This window comes from Homalodisca vitripennis, chromosome 6 (genome assembly GCF_021130785.1).
Source record: "Homalodisca vitripennis isolate AUS2020 chromosome 6, UT_GWSS_2.1, whole genome shotgun sequence".
NCBI classification, from domain to species: Eukaryota; Metazoa; Arthropoda; class Insecta; order Hemiptera; family Cicadellidae; genus Homalodisca; species Homalodisca vitripennis.
In genome coordinates this window covers 97180676-97206071 of record NC_060212.1, presented here as the reverse complement: position 1 = coordinate 97206071, position 25396 = coordinate 97180676, and the positions used below count along the sequence as shown (strand labels likewise).

Here is a 25396-nt window from a genome sequence, read left to right as displayed (position 1 = left end):
ATTAACACTGAACTCAACTTGTGTTGTATGAATGATAACCACTGTGGGGTTTAATACATCCTAAAAATGTACCATCAATACAAACTTTTTGTTTTCTACCAAAAAGTAAGAGTTCAGAAATGAAATTTATATTTCCCCAAAATCATAAAAAGACAGTTTCATAGTGAGATTGTCCACATCAAATGAAAAGCCTTCCTCAGGTTTCACAACGTGACCTGAACAAAAGGCTTTTCCTTAAAAGCCAGAGAGATGTCCCTTACCATTATGTCCAAAGCTTGAATAGCGGATTTACTTCTTCAAAAGGCAAATTGCGAGAGATTCAAAAGATTGTTTCTTTCAATATAAGTATGCATTTGTTGGTAGTTCATGTATTTTTAGCCTGTTTTAAAAACATGGAAAACTCAAGAGTTTTTCCTCAGGAAAATAACCATCCGTTAAACTCTGATTAAAATAGAAAGTGAGGGGGACAACTACATGAGGTGACTTTTTCATTACACTATTACACAACATTAAAAATATCAGAATTATTTGACGTTTTCAATGCATGAAGAATACTTTATGGTGTGGTAATCGAGTTTTCTACACATATCGTACTTATAGTAGGAAGGGTTAATTAAATTGGAATGTTGAGTTAAGCTCGAGTTCACCTTCTTTTTATTGCACAGTCTGGTATCTGACGCAATCACAGATTTTACTCCAGATTCCAGGAGTCAAGTCTGAGACACGGTCAGATACCAGATTTTTAGTTCACAAAAGGCCTTCGAAATGCCCTGTGCAAGCTCCGTGCTTATTATGGTTAACAAGGAAGTATTTATAAACGATCTTCACTCTGCAACAGGGAGAAGAGAGTGCCCTTAGTCTAACTCCAACCGTCTGCTCGTCAGTTCTGCGTCTCCTACAGAGCCATAACCAAACATATCCGTGGCGTGTATTATTGCTTTCTCAGTTGTCGCGAGTGTGCATCTACTACATATCTCATTCATCGTCTGGTAGTGTTGTGATTAGTTTGAAATAGTCCTTTTTTTAATCAATAAATACACTAATTTTAAGTAAAATACCCAGTTTTATGCTTTTACCTTTTATAATTAATTTAGTTATGATAAAAATTAGCTTTAAACTTAAAGAAACAAACAATTTTTACTTGTCTTGCTTCGCGCTATAGGAAAGTTAATGGATTTATAAGTGGCGTGCGAAGGGTTAATATGATTAATAAAACTGTTGAATATGACTGAAATATATAGAATCTAAATAAAGTAAACGTGTCAATGTAATACCTCTGACTTGAGTAGACACTCAATGACACCGTCAATAGTGGCTCTGTACAACTCCATCTGTAGGTCAGTCATGGGGCAAAATACCAAGACTTCCTTCTTTGGTGGCAAATTGAGCTCCACATCGGTCTTCAGTCGTCGTAACAAAAACGGTGTCAACATCTAAAGTTAAATATCACAAAATGAATACAACTTGTTTATGTAAATCTGACAAAATATGGCAAATACTAACAATCTATTTTTAAGTTTCGGGGGCAAGTTCAGTAAGTTTAATGTTTACTTTCCTGCATACAGTTTCTCCCTCAACATGTTGTCTCAGTGACATCATGAACTTGATTCACCACGAGCACAGATGATATCACACTGAGATCACATGCATGTCAGTGTATGACACTGTAATCTTACTCATTGCTCCAAAACATGTTTATCTGAACTTCTAAGGATACTAAATTGACTTTTGATTTCTATAAATTAATCATAAAAGTATTGTAGTTGTTTGATCGTTTCTGACTTGAGTATTAGCTGTGATAAATCCGCTGTTCAGGTCAGATGACTGATTTACGCCAGTAATAACGTAATAAAACCGATTATGGTTTTTGTCATTACAACAGAAAAAGTCTATGGCAAATAAAAATAAATAAAAATTCCAGAAAAAACCGAGTTTTTAACGTGTTAAGAGCAAGTTAAGCCCCTATTGGTGCAAGAGGCCCATTACTCTGTTGTACGTTTCCTTCTTCATGAGTTTTAGTTGGTTCGGGGTTTGGATGAGGGTGCCGAACCTTATACTGTTAAGGTAAATACTAAATTAATTTATACTATCTCATTTATGTAATACATTGACGCATGCCATGCAATATTGTACACATTGTGAATACGCCAATTAAGCAATTAACTATTATTATCAACAAACCATAATTATCTCTCACAGTATCTCTGGATCTGCTTGGTCCTTAGTCCACTCCAACTTAGGTACAAATGATGAAAATGTAATCAAAATAATTGAGTATTTGGAATAGCTTATTTTTTTACCTAAAGGCATGATTTTACTACGATGGTATTTCATCAGTAAAAACAAGAAATATGAGGAAAATATTAAGAGCTATGAACCTGATGGAGGGTGGAGAGGATGTTCATTTCCGCCTCTTTCTGTAGGATGGACTGACCCGTCTCTGTGGACGTGACAGCCTCGATATCAAACAGAGCCTGGAACGCAGCCAGGTCGTCAAACACCTCAGGCAGCAGGAAGTTGAGAAGTGCCCACAGCTCCTTGAGGTTGTTCTGGAGCGGTGTACCAGTCAACAGCAGGCGGTTTACCGACCTGAACCCTCTCAGGCATCTACAGATAATAATAAATTCGTTTATTTGTCTTAAAACATGTTACATGCATTGACAAAGTCTAATTCAGCTACAGACTAAATAGCATTGTCTCTAAATAATATTTAACAAGTATAATTCATAAATATTATATATATATATATATATATATATATATATATATAACAATATAAGACATTAATTGTCTAGTTGAAAATTATACTAGTTATATCATGAGTTTATCTTAAAACAATCATTAAAAGTTTATTTTGTTAATAGAAAAAAAAACTCATCAATATTATATAAAGAGTTTTTTAACAGCCATTCATAAAGTTTATTTTTATAAATTTTAAGAGGGTATTTTTCTATCAAATGTTTCAATTTGCTATACACCTTCAAGCCAATTATAACATAACTATTCAAAGATTTGCTCAGTCGACAATATTCAATTAAAATGTTATTTCTGGTTCGTGTGTTATAATTATGTGTTTGTGTATGGTTTATTAAGTCGTTATTATTTAAAATGTAAACAGATAAGTCAAACAAATATAAATTAAATTATAAGTATTCCTTGGTTAATGAAAACAGGCATGAAAATGAAAACCACAAGATACTCAGCCTTACTAACAATTCTAACAGCTTTCTTTTGAAGCACCAGTATTTCCTGAACTCTAGCACTATTTCCCCACAGTATCCATATCTCTAAATTGACTGAAAGTAGCCAAAATATGCAGTCCGAACATAATTTTCACTTATGGTATACAGACCAGAGTATACCATAAATCTTGATTAAAATGCAAAAAATAAGTCAAGAGTTTTAATGTATCAAACTTTTATTATAACATCAATAACAAAAATAGTAGACATATCTGCACAATACCTCGAAAACAAACTTATAGGTAGACTTGAATGTTTGCATAAAGCTTCTTTTCTATATACCCAACATTAGTTTGATGACGGTGCATGTCACTCTGTAGGATTTGGCTGATAATTAGTGAATATTTTTACATTGATCTTATGGTTAGTCATGATAGTAACGAGAAATAATAAATTTGTAAACAAACTGTGTACAATCATATTAATTTTAAGGTGTGACGTTTTTATTCGTAGAGCAAAAAGAAAACGATAATAGAGTTGAAAGTCTATATTAACCCTTAAAGAACTGAAGAAACTTTGCAAGCAAATATAAAAAAAGAGCTTTATCTGTACTGGCGACAGCATTATACACATAGACCGTTGTATACCTCTATGAGTATACCACCTATGCACACTGTGTAGATGATAAAAGAATAGTTATTGATTTATTTTTCGCACAATAAGTAATCCAATTTGCTTCCCTTAAGCAGTAAATCAATACAATTAGGTATTTCGACACATTCATGGCACTTTCGTAAATTATAATGTACACAATAAACAAAATTAAGACAGTACAGATATTTACATATGCTGTTGTTTAGTGCAATTCCCATGATATTAAACCTAACTTCAAAAACAAAAATGTATATGTATCGTGTAGCAAGATATACGAGAAAGATATCATCTGTAGACTTTAAATTTTGCATGAAACTTCAATCTTCTATTGTACATAGACAAGAATGTGTTCTATGACGATGCATCTCCAACCATGGGATAAATGGCAGAGTGTCATTGAAGCCTACCACTCATTATGTTTACACAATTTCCCTTTACTGTACGATTGTCTGTCTGTCTGCAAGAATGAAATGAGCTATGGACTTGAAATTTGGCATGCAACCCCAGTGAATTCTGTTACATGACACATGGTGCGGTATACCCCAACCTTTTTATTTAATAATATATTTGTCATAAATATGAAACGTATTCTAAGAAGGAACAGTTGTTACAAGCCCTTAATTTTAACATTCATTATGTATATTTCTCAAACACCTGTAAAATCATTCTGCAACATATTTCTGCAACAATCATTCTGTAAAATAACAATATTAAAAAAAACAATTAAGCCCGAAAGGCCAGAACCAGTTAGCATTGTACAAGCACGTGACTTAAATTCACATTTAGAGGTTTGGTAGGATAGGAAGAGCAATCTTACCTATATCGGATTAAAAGGTTGTTTTAAGTTACAAACCTGGAAAGTTGGGTGTTTGCGTTTTTCAAAGCATGACCTTCGTCCACGATGATGTATCTCCAGCTGAATGTAGACATGAATTTATTTTCCTTGAGAGGCACTTGGTACGAAGTAAGTATAATGGGGGCTATGGACATTCCGTTGATTTTTACCTTAGTTCTCAGTTTTTTGTACATTAAGGGGCGCTCATACTTAGATCCATGAAATAGAACAACTGGAAGCTGCAACAAACAAGTAACAATTTATACAATTACAATTGTGATTAAAACATTACTTAAATTAATAAAATAAGTCTAATTATACTATGGGTTGGTTTACTAGTGCTAAATCGAAATTCATTGTTTGCAATGTTCTAGAAAATCTGCAAAATGTGCTTGTATTTTCTGTTCTACATGTATTTAGCCAGTATTTAGCACAGTCGCTTGAAGAAATTCCTTGACTTTTCCATACCAAAAAATAATTTTTCATATCCTGTTACCGATAAAAATCAACAATTTTTTAAAGTTACTTTTATTTATAAATAATGTGAGTGTGAAAATATGATCACAAATACTGATCAAAATACAATAGTAAGTTTAAAAATTTAGTAAAAAGCTAATATTTATTTGGTAAAAGTTACAAGTAAACGGATCAGTTAGTTAAAATAATTATAGGCCTTTATGTGCAATATATTGAGGTGTTTGGAATTTACAACCAGACCCAGAAAGTTCCAGAAGATATCAAAAACTTGTCTTGCATCTTCTGAATACTCGAATTTAGTATAAAAATTGAACGATTACAAGAGATGGCGTCTACTGCTGATGTGCTTTTCTCAAAAACAAAAAAATCAGTGACCTTTTTTGACAACCATTACAAAAAACAACATCTTTACAAAGCAATATTTTAGGGTATATTTTGCTAATTAACCTGAGAAATATGTGCATATATTGAATAAACCCTTTTGACAACAATAATCTTACCTTACTGTATATTTCATGTTCAGCAAACCAAGCAATTGTAATACATAGTAGCCTGTTTCAATACTTGGAAAAAATCAAAACAAATAAAAACTGAAAGCAAAATATTACTGATAAAAGAATTAAAATCTGTTAATCTATCTACACTTTTTTATACACAAAGTATGACAACATGTTTTAGTGATCGATATACTGCTGCAAATATATGCAGCAGACTCACAGTGATGCGAGTCGTATATACAGAAAAGCAAGAAAAATATTTACAAAACTAGAGTAATCTTTAAATTGAGATATCTATCTACGGATTTTCATACACACACAAAGTATAACAATAAACATGTTCTTGCAGTTGGTAACTTGTATAATGCTGATCATGTGTCATCTAGGAAAATACATAACAAACTCGCGGCAGTCTATGTACTTACATCTAAAAAATACTAACAGCAAGCAATATATTATTTTGAAAACTCTAAAAATTCATTTATATCACAATTCTAATAAACCTTGTAATTTGTTCTTCTATTAGGGTTTTCGATGAACTGGACTAGAAGTCAAATAAAAAACTGTAAGTTCGCTTAACATAAAAAAAATTGAATAATAAAGTGAAACTTTCTACTCTATTGGCAAACACGTTTACGTGGTTTGGTGCTTATATGGACATGTCCATTTAATGTGGTTTGACTGCTTCAGCCCATCATGTGAGCCAATCCTTGAATTATTCCGTCTAGATATTTATAAGAGAATGTGCAAAACGAGGAACATATGTTCGTATTGATTTTCATTTTGCTCAAATTTGTCAATATTCAACAGGCTTTTGTCAACCGAATGCAGTTATGATGGCATGAGAAAACAAGTTATCCTACCGAAATTTATTAGTGTATTATTTGTTAGTAAAATTGGTTTTTCTTTACAAAGGTGTCTGATATTGTGATATATTATCTCAAAGCTATGATAAGCTAAATGACAGCTCGGGACAGTGAATTCGACTGTTAGATAGACAATGTTTTTTTTTTTTTTTATCGGACAGTAAATAAATTTAAGCATACAACAAAAATTTTATTACATTTATTGTGAGTTTACTATGAGTATTTGAGTGAAAAATCATGAAGATGATCAAAATTAGCTACGGTATTGAGGTTTTACTACACTTTTTGTATTTATTTATCCTAGCTTTGTTCAAGAAAGTTTCACCGTAACATTTGCTGCACACACTAAAACAACTGCACCACAGGGTTAAAACACTTATCGTATTGTGTACGTTTTTATCTACGTAAACTTTTTAAAATTTTATGCCATTTCTATTCTCAATGAACATATTAATAAAGAAAATCTTGACTCTGATTGCCACATTTTTTCCCTGGATAGGGCACTTTTTAGAATAAGACACTGACACGATTATGAATTTGTTCCGTTACAATAATAGCATACAAACTGAGCTCACAAGACCACTGTACCTGAGGGGCGAATCTCTCGAACTCCATCACCCAGTTGGGGAGAGTAGATAAAGGAGCCACGATGAGGAAGGGTCCAGTGATGCCACACTCAACCAAGTGGCATATCAGAGCTATCACTTGGACAGTCTTACCTAAGCCCATTTCATCAGCTAAAATTCCGTTTATTCCATTTTCAAAAAGTGTCTGTAACAATGTAAATAACATCATAATGACCAAGTATATCAATACAATATATTCTAAACTTAAATCAAAATATAGTAGTCAACTATTACTGACCTAACTAAGGCAAATCTGTATTTTAACCAAAATATCCAATTTAATTAACACTTTAACAAACAGACGTGTCAATTGTGATTTGTAATTCAGTAAATCCCTGATAACCGGAAACCCGGGTTATCGGAGATGAATTGAGTAGTTGTGAAAACAGTTCCATAGCATGGAATTGAAAAGCTACAGAAAAAACAAATAATTTGAGATAGCAGTGACCTCAGTATTATATTGACAGCACTCACAATATTTATTACAGGGGTTGTCAATGGACGATAACACCTCAACCTCCTCACCGCCAGAATGATGTTCTCAAAAAGACGATAAAAAACTCTCATCCTCAATACCACCTGAGCTTTCACGCTTTTTTATTTTGACTATTTATACAATAAGAACACAACTTATTCTCAGGGCATTTATATTGATTTGACTTAACATACCATTTAATAATGAACACATTTGTGCAAACTTAAAATTCTTGCAATGTAAGACTTTACAAAAAATATTGTATTATCATACTTATGTACTGTTATTAATGTTGTATAAGCCAGTGTTATATTATATACACTACTATTGACTACATAAAATTCTTTTAACATCCCTATGTGATGAAACAGTTCTTTCTAAACATCACAATATAAATATGTTATAATAAGATTACATTTGTTTTTAATATCCGAAAATTCTGACACAGGATTAATTAGAAGATACCTCTACTGTGCGGAAATTCAAACACCGGACAAATTGGGAGATAGTTATGATATCCGAAAATTAGGATATCGGGAGCAAAAGGGTTAATAAATCCCTTGTAACCAACAACACTCAGACAATTTCTTCACAAACATACAACAATTGTTGCCTGGTACTTCTTGTGCAGTTGGCAGCAATACATTAGTGTGAATTTTTGGGGTTAGCTCCAGTTCTCTTAGTGCAACGATTGGAATCTGCAGCTGTTAGAGACTTGACTCCTGGTATCTGGACATGTTTGTCTGAAGAGATAAAAGTTAGTCACAAAGAAGCTTAATATGACTTCGGTTTCACCATAAGAAACACCTAGACTACAAAGTATAGTGTAATCCAGGTGAAGAGGTATCCTCATTGTCTCAAAAGACGCACAATTCTTCACCATCAACTTCTACATTACTCCAGATTCCAGGAGTCAAGTCTGTAAGAGCTTCAAATTCCAGACACAGCACTTGGAGAAAGATGAACTGGAGTTTAACTCAAAATTCACATTCAATCAACCATTTCCTAGGTTAATATATTGCCATTTGGTCCTTAAAGGGATAACACTACTTGGATTAATCTGCTGGAAAATTAAAAATGAATTCACAGCTATTCCAACTATGCATACCTTCATCCATTCCAATCCCTGCAACTGGTACTGTCTCAGCACCCCTCCTTCAAACAGTTCAGGCTGGTTATCAGGAACTTCCAGTCCCATAGAGTTGATGCGAAATCCGGATGTCACTTCTGGCAGTTCGACAGGCTTTAAAATGTTATCTTTCTCAATCCTTCTCTTCTTGGCACTTTGAATAGTCTGAAAACAACTGTCTTATAGTATTTTTGTCAGCTACTTTGACTGCTCTACATTGATTTGGCATATTTAAGTACATTTTACATTCGCTAAGCGATTGAAGAAGTTCTTCAGGTATTCCTATGCAAGTCAAAATTTCAAGTACTATTTCGACAATTCAAGTGCTCCATATATGAATGGTTTGAACAGCTTTCCATTAACTACAAAGTTATAGACAAAACATTCAAAAAACTTGCAAAAGCTAATAAAATTATAAAAAACCTTGAAGAGAGATGCCACATTACTTTATAGAAAACCGTATGAACAGTATTAATCCACCTTTAAAACATAAACTTTCCAAGTTTTTATAAATTAATGAAAATTGAAATTGGAGGAGAAACTAAAAAACCCTTGAATATGTCCAGGATCTTTATCTTTACACTCTTTGAAAATTAAAGAATTTGCATTTGAGGAGTGCAAAGACTTAAAATATTGTTAGAGTTACAGTGAAGTAAAGAACAATTAGGAAGTAAAGTTAAGCATACAACAAGAATTCCAACATAATTTCTGGGCTCTTAGTAAACCCAAAACAATCTCCTCCCATACAACCAAAAAAACAAGATTTAAAAAAGAGCATACATTTAAGAAAGTAAAAGGTCTAAAAAGGTTTATTTTCAAAAATGAACATTTTAATACAGTGTATGGAACAATACTCATTAAGAAAATAAGGAAAAAGAAACTACTAAGAGATCTGTTAACGAACAACAAACATGAAGTAAAATATTAAGAAAAACCTGTTAAGTCAAATACAAAAGTTAGAAGATCAAATACAAAACAATGTAGGACACATGAATATCTGTATAATTACACGCTTTATATTTTGAAGTAATAGGGCAGAAATCATACCTTAGTATCAATGAAATCAGTTATAAGTTGTCTTTTCTTTGAACCTCTCCTTGTTGGTGTTGTTTTCTGTGAAGGACTGTTATTTAGCTCTTTTAAACTGCGTGACTGGAGACTTGTTTTCTTTTCTTCTGCTTTTTTCATAGCCTCTTTCCTGCAAAAGAAATATATTCCTTGATAGTAAATGATGTTATAAATTAGTGGTTCCATTATTTATACTCTCAAAAGACTTGTAATAAAAATTCCAACAGCAACTCACAAGTTTTAGTAATAGCGCCTTAGATCACACAATCATCCTAACTTAACGTCTTGGGTGTACAGATATCTCACGCTCCAACAGCCCTCACTTACTTTTCGCTTTGGCAGGGCTCTAATATGTGGCAATCATGCCTCATACTGTTTATATAACTACATGTCCGGCCTTAATTTCTACTATGCAAGGAAATGTATGACATGAGGAACGTGTTGCTATATAGATACAGTCAGCTAATACTACGCTCATGCATGCCAGTCAAATGGTTACAACAATGTGTCAGTCGGCTGTAGAGAATGTAACCCTGTACTGAGTTAGCGTTATATTTTTGTTTTAACGACATTTTTTGAACAGCAATATTGAATCAGATTTGGTCAAAAACTTGATGATTTCCAAGCCAAAACCATTAGAAAAGTTCATCAGGCCTTTGAAGAAGATACACACAGTTAAATATATGATACAATATGTTTATAATGGTGCATTTTGGTGGACAAAGAATCTCATTTTGGAAGACCAACAATAAGTTGAATTAATAAAGTCATCGTTCAATTTTTTATGTTTCAGCAATAAATGAGCCATGTATAACTGACCGCGAACCAGATTCAGAGTTAAGCATCAGTAGTGGTTCAGTTTTTTTAATAGAAGATTTAACAAAGGGCAAAGTTGCTCCAAAGAACTTGCCAGCAGGACAAAAGCAGTTGCAGCTTGAAATTGCTGAAGACACGTTAGAATGCACACAGATTGATCTGATTATGTCGGATGTGGACAACAGACTTTCAAAAACTTTTGTTCACCCAAAAACTCACAAATAAGAAGCGAGGTGTGAATTGCACATTATCGTGATGAAGATGAAAATGATTTGTCCATTTTTCTGGTCTCTTTCTTCATATGTTGTTTTGCAAACATTGCAGTACGCCGACTGACAATCTCCAGCATATTGAAACTTGTCGATGCTTATCTAAAAGATCACGCTACTAGGCAAATTACTGTATTTTTTGTTCACACCTCATACCTTGCATATAGTCAGTTTGTTAAAAGATCTATCATTAATCCAGGATACCCCCCAATACCCCCCACCGATAATGAGTCAACCAAGTTGGGTAGGAGCAAATTCAATTATCAAATCACTCAGGGTTTTACGGTTAGATGAACATATACATAAGAGAGTCATTAATCTGTGTTGACTTAAGTAATTGCTGAGAGTATGAACTCTTGTGTCATATCACAAAGACCCGTTGTATGTGACTTCTATATGTTAACTTTATTTCAAAATAAACTATTAATCAAGAACATAGAAATAATGTTTTATTGAGAAAAATGAATTTTTTTAACCATGATAAAAACAAATTATAAAGTTGTGACTATATGACATAATATTTCAGGTACTTCAGACACTTATGGCACACCATGTTAAATGTGCGTTAATGTGTGATAGCCTAAATGAGATCGTTATCTCTGTGTACAGTTAAACTCACCTCTGGGCCTCTTTCATGTTGGAAGCTTCAATTTTCTGCGATAAGAATTTTGCGTAGAAATGACTTTGATTCAACAGATGCATCAATCGCTTGTATTTTGCTTTTTTCTCCAAATCTTCCTGGTCGCTCAATTCCTGCACATTAAATGTTAAAAAACACTGAGAACAAAAACACTTGAAGATAAATAAAAACTTATTTATATAAAGTTAAACATATTAAGATTGCTTCAAAGTAAAAGTGTAAAACTTATTTTTTATGAAAAACCCATTGCTCACAAACTACACTGCAGTGTTGACTGTTTGAGACACTAATTTGAAAATGATCAAGACAACAAAATTCACTACTTTAAGAGCTGATCCCTCCCAGAGCACAGAACTATACTCTTGATTTGACAACTTTAACCCCTAAACGATTTTGTTTTTATACCTAAAATTATGTTTGTTCGCTCAATTTTTCTTTATGGTTTTTTTTAGAAAAAAGGTTTGTAGAGATAAGATATATACTTTTTTATGTAAAATAAGTTATTTTCAGTATCTTTTTTCAAATGTTTGTTACTTTTTATATAACGTCCACTAAGTCATTTTCGCAATGTTATCGTGTCCATGTTATCATCACGCAAACAATGCCAATAGTCTATTTGTGCGACTACAACACTTGAAATGGTACAAAAAACACTAGAAATATAACCTTAAAATACTTCATGACAGGTGACATGCAACAAGAACACGTGGTAGCTGTCTGCACTGGGTGACTACAGCAAAATAACCAAGGTGTAAACACTCATGACAGAGGACCAAGAAAGTACTGATATAAAGCTGACAACATCAGAAATACTTCTGTGACAGGTGACATGCAACAAGAACACGTGGTAGCTGTCTGCACTGGGTGACTACAGCAAAATAACCAAGGTGTAAACACTCATGACAGAGGACCAAGAAAGTACTGATATAAAGCTGACAACATCAGAAATACTTCTGTGACAGGTGACATGCAACAAGAACACGTGGTAGCTGTCTGCACTGGGTGACTACAGCAAAATAACCAAGGTGTAAACACTCATGACAGAGGACCAAGAAAGTACTGATATAAAGCTGACAACATCAGAAATACTTCTGTGACACATGGTTGCCACAGAAATGCTTCTTGCGCATTATTATGGCAGACAACGGAATAAAGCAGGAACAATATTACGATACGTAATATTATGTTAGTAGCACATTTTTACGCAATTGCTAAGAATCAGAATCAGAATCAGTCTTTATTGTTACGTCAACGTTTATACATAGCATTGCTATAGAAACAGGTAACATTGTCATAAATTAATGTAATAATGATACATACACATATACATTCATACATATGCACATCACAATTCACATATACATATAAACTTAATAAAAATACATATAAGAGGTCAAGACAGCGTAACAAATTTAATGTAATCTATGTTAAAACACAATTTTAAAATTCAGGATCCATCAAATACTCATCAACACTATAATAGTTTTTTTCCAACAAAAAATCTGTTAGTTTGCTTTTAAATGTTTTTGAATTGATTAAATGTTTATATTTTTGAGGTAACTTATTGTATAGTTTTTTTGCCGTGTATATTGGAGTTTTTTCTACCAGACGCAGTCGATGTATGGGATATTGAAAATTAGCTTTAAATCTTGTATTGTAATTATGATCAAAGTTATCACTTGATAAGCTTTCAAAATTTGATTGTACTGTTCGTAGGGTTTTCAGAATGTATAAATTTGGAAGTGATAAGATTTTTAATTCTTTAAACAGAGGTTTGCAAGAAGTTCTAAATGATGAAAAGGTCATTAATCTCATAATTTTTTTTTGGATCTTAAAAACTTTATCAAAGTCAGAAGATGATCCCCAAAATTCAATACCATATTGAATTATTGAAAAAAAGAAAGAGTAGTAAATTATTATTCTAGTTTCCAAATTAATTGAATTTCGTAACACTAGCATTTGATAACATGCCGAGTTTAATCTTCTAATAATATTTTCAATACATTTTTTCCAAGAAAAGTTTATATCCAGATCTATACCTAAAAATTTTGCACTATCACATAATTTTATTTGTTGGCCGTGGAAAATCACATCCTTATTATAGCCCTCCTTTAATTGTGCTGTTCGAAAATTTAATAGTTGAGTTTTCTCTTGATTTAATTTCAATCCGTTAACCTTAAACCAGTATGCCAATTCATAAAAAGCTTGATTTAATTTATTTTTCAATTGAAAGTGAGAGTTTGCTTTAACAACTGCGGTTGTGTCATCTGCATATAATATAATTTTTGGTGAAACATTTTTAGGTAAATCATTAACATACAGAAGAAAAAGTAGAGGCCCCAAAATAGACCCTTGAGGAACGCCAACTTTAATTTCCTCCCAACGAGATCTAGATTTTACACTATTTTTAAAAATTACAGTTCTTTGAAATCGATGAACTAAATAAGATTCAATCCACAGGATTGATCTATTTGAAAAACTGTACAGTTTAAGCTTTTTTAAAAGGATATTATGGTTCACACAATCAAAAGCCTTGGACAAATCACAAAACACACCCATGGTTCTCTGTGACCCATCCAAAGCCCAAGACACCTCATTTACAAGTTTATTAATGGCCCCTAATGTACTGTGACCCCTCCTAAATCCGAATTGATCACAAGTCAAAATTGAATTAGATTCTAAAAAATTTGTAATTTGGTTTAGTGCTAATTTTTCAAATACTTTAGAAAATGATGGCAGTATTGAAATTGGACGGTAATTATCTGGATTTTGTTTTTGGCCTTTTTTATAGAGTGGTTTTAATTCAGCCCGTTTTAAATTTTTTGGAAAACTACAATTTTTGAATGATTGATTAATTAAAACTGATAAAGGAACAGCTATACTATACATTACATGTTTCATTACGTCCAGAGGTATTTCATCCCACCCAGATGATTTTTTATTTTTTAATGATTTTATCACTTTAACAACATCATCTGATGACACATTACCAAAATTAAACTTAAAAAATTGACATTCAAGATCAGTTTGTGCTAAATTTAGGGCCTCTTGTTCACAAGGTCGAGCCTTAATTTCTTTGGCCAATTCTGCAAATTTTTTGTTGAAGAATTGTGCAATTTCCTTTCCATCTTTAACAACCCTACCACTATCCAACACAACATCAGGAAAATTGTTAACAGATTTTTTGCATCCAAGCTCAGATTTAACTACATGCCAAGCAGCTTTATTTTTATTTTCAGAATCTTTTATGAAATTAGAATTATACATTTGCTTTGATTTATTACAGACATTTTTGAAAATTTTTTTATAATTTTTTACATAATTTATGAAGTTTGGATTGTTTGACTGTTTGGCTAGTTTACTAAGCTCCCTCTTTTTAATGCTTGAAATTTGAATTCCTTTTGTTATCCATTTTTTATTTTTGGATTGTTTGGTTTTGTTAGCAGAGAATTTTAATGGAAATGATTCTTCAAATATATTTTGAAAGCAATTAAAGAAATTAGAACAGTTGTCAACAAAAGTAAAATTGTTTGAAACATTCCACTTAGTGTCTTTTAATCTACTGCTAAATCTATAAAGAGCTTTTTTAGAAAAAATCCGTCTTTTTACTCTAAGTTTAGTATTTTCATTATCAGAAATAAGATCTTTAGAAATATCTAAAAAGACTGCCCTGTGATCCGACAAACCCAATTCCAAATTCATTGTCTGAGATTCAAAGGATGACTTAAATTTAAAAGTTAAAATATTATCAATGCATGAATTTGTATTAAAAGTAATCCTAGTTGGTGATGCAAAATGTGTTTTAAAACCGTATGATTCAATCAGAGAAAGGAATTCAAATTTCTGATGTGGTTTATTTGTTGTTTCCATTATATCTACATTAAAGTCTGATGCAATATAAACATTGTTTACATGGTTTTCTTTACCTAAAAGTTTTAACAAAGCCTCAAGCTTATTTAAAAATAATTTGAAATTTGAATCTTCTGGCACTCTATAAATAGAAATGATAATTATAGGCCTTTTTAAATTAATTATTTCTATGCATGAAGCTTCAAAAACTGAATCCATATTATAAATGCACAGATCTTCTCTGGTTTTAAATTCAAAATTATTTTTCAAAAGAATACATGAGCCTCCATGATAATCTCTATCTCTACAATAAAAATGTGCCAGATTATAATTAGAAAAACTATTTAAAATGGTAACACTATCCCTACTCAACCAATGTTCATTTAAACAAATAATTTGAATATTTGAATTTTGTAGAATTATTTCTAAATCAATTTTTTTATCAAGTACTCCTCCTTGGATATTTAAATGTAATAGCCAATTATATTTCTGATCAATTTTGGCTTCCTTACAAATAGGCCAAACATTCTTAAATTTTAAATTTTGATTTACCTTATTTGCATGATAGCAGTGAAATTTGTTACAAACTAAACAGAAGTTATCTAAATCTAAGTGTTCTTTATATTTTTGTTTGGAGGTTCGTTTTTTAAGTCTATCGCACCATCCTCTTCCTCATCTACTGGAGTGTGGGTCGAAGTAGGGGGACTGTCCACAGGAACTGATACGTCTTGACACTCTATATCCTGTCCACCAGCAGATGAAAGGTTACAGATGCCATCTTCAATCGACTCTTTCAGCTTCAACATAAACTCCTGATGTGAAAGTCCACGCCTTAATTCTCTTTGTGATACCTGGTCACAGCACACAATACTTACTGAAGCACCAGTTTCTTGATGGAATGCCACTATGTTCTTGGCGAATTGTTCAGGCGGAATCATATCTCTCACACAGCCCATTGGGGAGCAGATCAATTTTTTAAGCCCTTTGGCCTTGAAGTCCTGAGTCAGTTGGGCGAAAGCATCATTGTAGTCCTGAATTATGGGTTTTGCATTATACGTCGCTTTGGTAATTAGGCTGTATATGCAGGCTCCTCCATGGCTTACCTTTTGAAACGTAAGTTTGTCTGATTTGAGGTCTGAAAGCTGTGGCCTACCAATTTTCTTCCTGAATACAACAGCTACACCAGCTGTCATATTTCTATCATGGCCAAGGTCACCAGATATAGAATGGGCGAAACCCACAGATGAGTCATACAAAAAATTATCAATTATAAGGCCCATGTCCTGTTCAATTACATGGATTCCCTGCTCCTCAATCACAGGAGACAAACCCGAAGTCTGATTGGTAGGTTTTTCTATATTTTTTGAAAGCATTTTCACAATCATCTCTGCAATTTTCACTTTTCCTTTCTTATTATAGTGCATACCATGAGTAGTGTAATAATGCCGTGGCAAGATATGAAGTGGTAGAATTTGGAACTTATCAGTCTTAGCCTCTTTTTCAAGTTTTGAATTTATAACTGAAATCTTCAGATCCAATTTGGGTTTATCATGCCTCATTGGCAATGTCGCAAGAATTAAATTTGTGTGAGAGGAGTCCCGAATCAGGCCATGTACATCTTCCATCAATCGATTCACACTTGTACTTTCTACATTGTTAGTACCTGCCATCACCAAAAGATAATCATTCTTCGTCAAGTCTGTAGTTAGCTGTTGGACCTCCTCAATGACTTTGTTAAAAATTGCACCTGATCTAACAAACGAACAGACATTTACAGTAGCTCGTTGGTGAATTAAATCACTCAAGTTTTTCCCATGACTATCGGCCATTATAGTAAGTTTAGATTGGTTCATTTTGCTCGACACAAAGCTGTTAAAAGTTTTAGGCCTATTGTCTTTAGAAATATTTATGTTCTTAGGTAAGCATACGTTTTTCTTGTGTGCTGATGTCTGTCGAGTGTCTTCAACAAGTTTGTCGCACTCCAAAATGTCTGTAGACAAAATTTCAAAAGAATTTTCACAAGATATATTAATATTCTGGGGTATTATAGCTTTCCTTGAATTATTACTAACAATTTTCCAGGGTTCATTTTGTAATGTTGTTGCCTGTAGAGCAGAAGTTGTTGCTATATGCTTGAGAGGAGGAAAACAGTGTAAGCAAGAGGACTCTTTTAATAAAGTTTTGTTTAAATTATCCTGGTTATGTTTACCATCCTTTTCTAGAGCCTTAATTATAGTTTCCAACGTTCTTATTGAGTCTAGCATATTTTCAGTCTCTTTTTTGTAGATTGTACATTTGCTGCATGGCTTATCCTGCCTGTTATTTCGATTAATTTTCACATTAATCTCCTCATCAATCTGTGCCAAAAGGTTTACTCTTACTTCTTCTTCACTTTTGAGTTTTCTTTCCAGTGATTTTATTTGTTTTTTTAGGTCTTCTTCTATTTTGCTAAACGTTTTTTTTTGTAATTCCAAACTATCTTCTACTTCCTTTACTCTATCTTCAAGTTCAAGAACATAGAGGGATTTATTATTTTTTGAGTTGAACAATTCTTCTCGCAGTTCTTCATTTTGACTAATAATAGATTTATTGATCTCATCAGCAAGAGAGGGGCATTTCAGTTGATCGGAATCGTCCTCACAGAACTCAATAATATCACATTTATCTGTGTTCGCCCTGCAGTTTAAACATTTCCAATTTTGTAGGCTATTCTCACTCTCCATATCTTTAATGTCTGAGAGGCTTAGATTGACACACTTAAAGTGAAACCATTTTTTGCAAAAGCCAGTACATAGGATAGCAGATGACCTTACATTGATTCCACATGTACCACATGGGTATTTTGCCATTTTGAAAAATAAATTAGGTTTAGGTATTAAAAATTTTTCAGGATATTATCAGTAAAAACAAAAATAAGAATAAAAAAGGCCTAGGCCTACTTCTTGTTAAGAGGTTTATTTATTTATTTATTTTTTGGACCGGACTATACCTTATAGAATGATTAAAAAGTGCAATTAGATTGTTAATCTCAACCTATAACACTATTCTATTGTAAATAGGCCAAAACTTGTATAAGGTTATGGTTATGGATTATGGTTAAAATTTACAATAAATTAGATACAAATATTGGAGTATCAATCCTATTTGTTTGTCATTGTTCCCATAAAAAAAATTACACACACAAATATATGCCACTAGGATCACTTTTATATTTAGGCTTATATAAAACTTTAATTTTCTAGGTTAGTTTTCAGGTTAAAAGTTTGCACTAAAGATTGATCACATAAAGTTATAAACACTGTAATTTATCCACTTCAAACTTGTATTATTATATAAAGATAGTTTATAAACAGTACACTTGCATATTTAAGTTACATAATCCAAAATATCACTAGTTAGATAACAGGCCAGCAAGATCCACCCATTCCAAACAAGCTAGCAGACAACTATCAACTTTGTAACGTAATAAACGTAAATCAACTATCAGCAGCTATGAACGTAATATACGTCAAACACCGTGAAGGAGTTAATTGTGTAACTATGTTTTCATTGAGTGCTCAACACCAGTAAAGGTATCAATTCTTCGAACAATTGCTTCCGTTATCTTCAAGTTAAATTTTTGTTTTTAATCCATAACAGTTGTTCACAATATATCATAGACGAATTACCAAACTAAGGAAATAGTGTATTTTTTTAAATAATACTTGACTTGTAGTTCATACATTCTAAATCTGTGCTCATGCATCTCATCATGCTGCATGTTAGATACATTTAATTGGAAACCGTAGCTGTTTGGCAATTAACATGATAGCTAGTTTTTGTTTGCACTACACTTGGGGGGGGGGGGGGGTGGGGGGGGGGGGGGGTGGGGGGGGGGGGGGGTGGGGGGGGGGGGGGGTGGGGGGGGGGGGGGGTGGGGGGGGGGGGGGGTGGGGTTAGTATCCCAAAAGAGAGAGATACAAATACAATACTGTTCAATCCTATAAATTACTAAACTAATCACTCTTAGACTTTGATCTAATTAGTTAATATTTATGAATTTCAGGTATGTTAATAAAAAAACACATGATTCAATGATTCAATAAATATTTTTATTTAACCATGTCACACACAAATAAAATGATTAAGTGAGATTGTTATTTTTAAATTTAATTACAAAAGTATTTATTACTTTTTACAAACAAATGGTACCTAATTGTTTGTTACTCAATACTTACACTAATAAATGACAAAGATATATATTAAATTTACAAAATAGTTAAATAACATACATAAATAAATAATAATTAATAATAATAACTAATACATGACAAAAATATATATTTAAATTTACAAAATAGTTTTAAACAAACGATACATAAATAAATAATAATTAATAATAATAACTAATTGCTACTCATATACTAAGAAACTAGAAAGAAAGAAAGAACAGCCTAACCAAACTAGTGCTGCAGTCTGGTGGCCAGATAGAAAACTGGGACCTAGTATTAAGACCTGTTTTGCTGGCTGGCTAAAGCGTAGGTAACAGTTAAACGGCCTGGACTCGGCGGACTCCCGGTCGGTAGGTCTATTCTGTTCTGTTCCGTTCTGAGTCCCACCAGTCACAGTTCTCGGGACCTATTAAGACCTGTTAAGAGAAACTGATCGATAACAGGTCTACCTGTTACTTTAATTATCTGTGAAAAAATAACAGTTCCGTTATTTCGGACCCATCACTAGTTAGTGACTGGGAAGTGAATACTGAATCAAATAGTATTTGTATATAACCCAGATATTCAAATACCTGAAAATGAATTTGAATACTTTTGAAATGCAAACAATCTCTCTAGTAGAATTTAATTCAAACCTCCAGTATTTGTTTATTCGGACTGATAGTATTCAAATAAAATATACAAGAGCTGTATTCATATACATGTACAAGTATTCATTAGAGGGTTTCAAATGAATATATATCTGGACTCTGAAAAGAATAATCGAGGGGAGATTCATAATTTGGAATAAATAATTACAAATTTTTAAACTTAAAATGTATTATTGTACCAATTTCAATTAATGAACACATTTGTAGGTAATCAAGACAAAAATAAATTTGCATTTCATGTTGTGTAAAAACATTTAATATTATTGAGGTTTTATACTTTAATCTATTTTTACGAACATTTGCAACAAGACTTTCGTAGTAGCCTACTATTCTTTCAGTTGGAACTGTAGTAGCTGGTAAACAAAAATAAATTTTTTGAATTTTATAAATTTTGGGTAAATTAACTTCTTGGGTTAATTTCCCCTCAAAAAGTTCATAAACTTCAACTGGAGTTTTTCCCTTTTGAATGAGTTAACAGATGAAACAGCATATTTCGCACCTGGAGGGAGACTGGATTGACATTTTTCACTAAAACGCATTGTTTCCATCGACAGTTCTCAATGTACTGGCATTAACCTGGTCTCGTTGTGGAGGGGAGGAATCAGGTTACACGGCAGTGTAGGCAACATGTTGAGAAAAAAATCCAGATGTGAGAGCTTCAGTACATTTACTCTCTCGATATGCTCGTATTTTTGTTCAGGAGGATAAGCAAAGTATGTTAATAACGTTGAAATTTTGATTGGCTACTCTGGCTGTTAACCTCACTGATACCCATGTTTTTATTACATAGCCTTACATAGCATGACAATAACATGTATGTCAAAAGATAACAATAAATTTAAAAAAGGCTTAAATTAAAGTACTTTTTAAATAAGTTTTTACGTGGTTAAACTTAAGCTTGATCAAACAAATAAATAATGTAGGCTATATTTAAAGATAATTTTCAAAATATCTGCTAATTTTCCATTTATTAGTCTTACTAAGTGTTTAATAATTTCTTTTTTCCATTTCATTACAACCAACGTTTTGGAAAATGTCTGTAATGTGTTGCAAACTGTACATTAAACCTGTTTTAGGAATTAGGACTATGCTATGAATAAATTGCTCCAACTTTTACCCCAAGTAATATTTGGAAATCATTCAGATCTAAAACTTTGATCTTTCATTTATTGATCTGAACTTTTCAGATTAGATGGTTTAGATCTATTTTATTAAAATTCGTTTGCTGAACTTTAAGTTTGTTCTGAATTAAAATTATAAAATACCTGGGTATTTGACCTAATTAATAAATACCTGTGTATTTTACATCCATAGTAACAACATAATTTTCTTCTTAGGCTTGAAAGAGAGAGTATTGTCTTATATCCATCAAAACAGGTCATTGAACTGCTGACTTTCCAGAGTCTGTCATGTCAGGGGGAATATCTGGTGGTCAAATAGTTCCGACTATGGTGGAGGTTTAGTAACGGTGCTAGAAGATCAATATTTCGATTTTACTCATAGATTGTTCTTGTAAGTTCTTTTAGAAAATGCATAGCTCGTGGGGTACTCGAGGAGTGGTTCCTTTACCCAAGTATGGCATAGCCTTTATCATTTATTTTGTACCAGAGTTGCATATTATCACGCTCTTTATTCAATACTTTGATAGTTTGTTTGATATGTACATTAAACACTTACTTCTTTCCCTAAAGGCAAGAAGTTGTTCATTAATAGTAACATAAGTGGTCAGCTTGTAATTATCTCTACAGCATGTTATAAATTAAATCCCTTGTTTCTATAATCAGGGCAAATTGATCTGTTGTCTTTTCCTTTCCCTCCTACTTCCAGAAGAATCAAATCCGATTGCCTCCAACAGAAAATCAAAATGGCATCGGCTCATAGTGGCCTTGAATCAATGGAAAATCAAAATCCTCATTGTGGCCTTGTATCAACGGGAAATCAAAAAGGCATCGCCTCATTGTGACCTTGTATCATGGAAAGTCAAAATGACAATGCCTCAAAGTGGCCTTATACCAATCAGCACAGTATTCAGTATAAAATAAAACTTTTGCTGGGACTTGGTTGTCTTTCAGGCAAGTTGTTAGAATCTGTTGTTAGAAAGGCATCAAGCTCGTTTGTAGTCACAAGAGATCACAGATTTATTTACTTGATTGTTATTTTCTTATTTTATCAATAAGGATGGATGCGTTAATATGCTCCACAGTGGTTATTTCACATCTCTTCGATAAATAGTAATTGAAATTCTTCTCTTGCTTCAGTCCTACTTTAGCATGGTTTTTAATAAAAATAACTTGCTAACAACAATGTTTTGCATTGTATTTAGAGCTCTGTCTTATGTGTAGAATGTTTCTGTTTGTTGTTCTGTGATGATGTCTTCTATTGTCTCTGCGACAGTATTCACACGGCGACGCTCCTGTAGTGGATACTCCAAAACCTCTTCTTCAGACTTGTCATCATTTGGTGCTGAATTTGTAGCCTTGTTGTGGGAACAGTGTCAGAAATAAGCAGAATTTCAAAATAAGTTGTTGTTCATCTACATCCATAATGGGAAACTTTCATGAAATGTTCACATTGAAGAACTTGGTAAAACATTATATAGTTTTATCTCTGAATATTATTATTCTGAGATATCTCAGGAACTGCTCACCTTTTGCATACAAAAGAGAACTATTTTGGTCTGTTCCATTGTCTCATTTCATATTGTTTGTTACTGTGAGGTTGTACCGAATGACGATAACACATGGGGGTGGTGACTTCTGAGGTCGTAGTAATAAATACTCGAATTGCAAAGTTTACTTATAAGTTCAATTTAATTAATGAAACATTAATGAAACTTACAAGCACCACTTTTAGTTGGTAAATTAAATGTATGCCTTGCCACGTTGCTGCCAATTAGAGTACAAGAACTAAAAATGTATATCTGATAGGTGGGCCTAAAATACCCAATGTTCTATGGAATAATGCCTACGATATTTTACTTTATAAAATTTTAAGATTTTACTTCCCTTCGCAATATGTAGACTCACAACCCGGGCGTCGGCGTCTTGGCACAAGACACTGAAGCTGTAGTCTAAGAAGGGTTATTTCTAGTCGGTGATTACTAGAAGATGAGTAGAAGTTATGAAAGTGGTAGCCATCTACTTAAATAATACGTGAGCTCGCCTAAAACAAATTCGCGACGGTATTAGCCATTTAATGAGACAAAAACTTATCAAGACAACGTGCTCGTCAGAAGGACGACGCCACAACTTGTATCCATTTCAATCAAGCAAATAAAAGATCTTCAAGGGTATGTTACTTTACTATTTACAACTTTACTTCACGTTACATTCATTTTTATATGTTTGGCATCAAAGGGCTAATTTAATAATACGAAAATATAAATTTTACATACGGACATAGCGCGCGAGGAGAAATTGGTCACGAAGTTGGGCTGCTACGAAGGGTTACAATAAAATATTCATACGCGTGCCAATTAGGTAGTTTGTCCGTTGATAATTTAGTTCCGGAACATTGGATAAAAAATAATAATAAGTTGTACTGGCTAACTAGGTTGTGAAATGTTGCATTATATAAAATGGAACTAACTAACGGTACAATGTAATTCCTCAATTGTGGATAGTGTACTTGTACTTCAGAAGAAAGCCTTTAGGCTCATTACTTTTTCTTCTTGGAATGGAGTGGTGTCCTTAAATATACATTTGAATGTTTAGTCTATACTGTAGCAAATATTTTAAAGTTTGTTATTAAACAAGCTTGTGCATAACCATAATACTAGGGCAAAGTAATAATAACATACACTGACTGTTGTACAAGATTATTTATTTTGAATTCTTCTTCATTCATAGTTTTGTATTGTTGAATGCGATACATACCAGAAACATAGTATTGTATGTAGTAGTGTATTGTATCACCGAACGATTGCAAATGTCTTGAAAAATCCTGTTTCCTTCATGATCCTTCCGCTGTCAAAAACAAACTTTTTAACAAAGAGTTTTGTATAGTTTATGAAGTTCCTTTCTATTTTACTATGTATTACTAAGTAGTGTTATCTTGTATCAGTATTTCATAATTTTTAAACTGATATAACATTACTATTATGCCAACCATAAAAACTAAATTTGTGCAGTTATAATGAGTTTGTAAAAAAATAATTTGAAATGTATCATATTTCAAGTCAGTTTTACTATGTAATTATCACCTTTAAGGGGATTCACCACTGAAAATAATGAAAAAATATGAAATTTTTCAAAAAAAGTTTTTTTGTCATATTTTGTCATTTGGAACCTACTGAACAAAAACATAGTATCCCAAGACCTATATTTTAACCTTAAGTATGAAAAATAATGTTTTTTGCAAGCGCGTCAATGTCCAAAATTTCACATTTTTTACTAGATACCTTATTTTTTTACTAAAAACATCATAATTTATTTTATATATTTTCATCATAAATTTGTAAACCATATATTTAAATCTAGTTTAATACGCATATCAATCATTGTACTGTTTTTATTTTCATTGCTCTATGCTGAAGAAGAAGAAGAAGAAGTAGTAAATAGAATAAAAACAAAACAATTTGTGTTCTGTCATCTGTCATTCTACTGTTGAGTTTCTGGCTGTTTGTTTTGAGTGAAGTTTAGTTCAATTTTATGCCATAAAATATGGGAAGAGTCAAGAATACAAAAAAAATGTTGCTAGAAGAAATAAGGACAATATTGCAAAGCGGTATGAGGTGCAACCTGCAACCTACGTCACCGACCAAACTCTGTTTTATTTTACAATATATATATAATATATATATATATATATATATATAATATATATATATATATATGTATATTTTATTGAACACTGACATAATAATATGACCTAATATTGATGTATAATACAACCTTTTGACCTAATATATTGTGTAAATTTATTTCATAACGAACCATAAACTAAAAAAAATATACGTGATATATTAGTGTTGAACCTACGTTTACTTTCTATTGCAGTTTTCCGAAAGTTTGAATTTCGATAAAATTTTCAAACAAAAATCGATATATCTTGGGAACTAATTAAGATAGAAAGTTCATATTTTTACCTCATATTAAGTAGATCTTTTTCTAAATATTTAGGTAGAATTAGATTTTTAGGTATATAATGATGA

The 25396-nt window shown here is 32.4% G+C and overlaps 1 protein-coding gene across 1 annotated transcript in view; it reads right to left on the bottom strand.

Moving 5' to 3' along the window:
* The window catches only part of LOC124365484 (lymphocyte-specific helicase-like), a 36491-nt gene extending 20818 nt beyond the window's left edge, over positions 1-15673 (bottom strand). The window contains exons 1-8 of the mRNA XM_046821467.1: positions 15662-15673; positions 11514-11647; positions 9789-9939; positions 8721-8906; positions 7100-7282; positions 4690-4910; positions 2379-2607; positions 1275-1433 (exon numbers count right to left, since the gene is read on the bottom strand). Of these exons, the coding sequence (XP_046677423.1) occupies positions 1275-1433; positions 2379-2607; positions 4690-4910; positions 7100-7282; positions 8721-8906; positions 9789-9939; positions 11514-11647; positions 15662-15673 (1275 nt within the window). The remainder of the gene's footprint in view (positions 1-1274; positions 1434-2378; positions 2608-4689; positions 4911-7099; positions 7283-8720; positions 8907-9788; positions 9940-11513; positions 11648-15661) is intronic.
* Positions 15674-25396: the final 9723 nt, after the last annotated feature.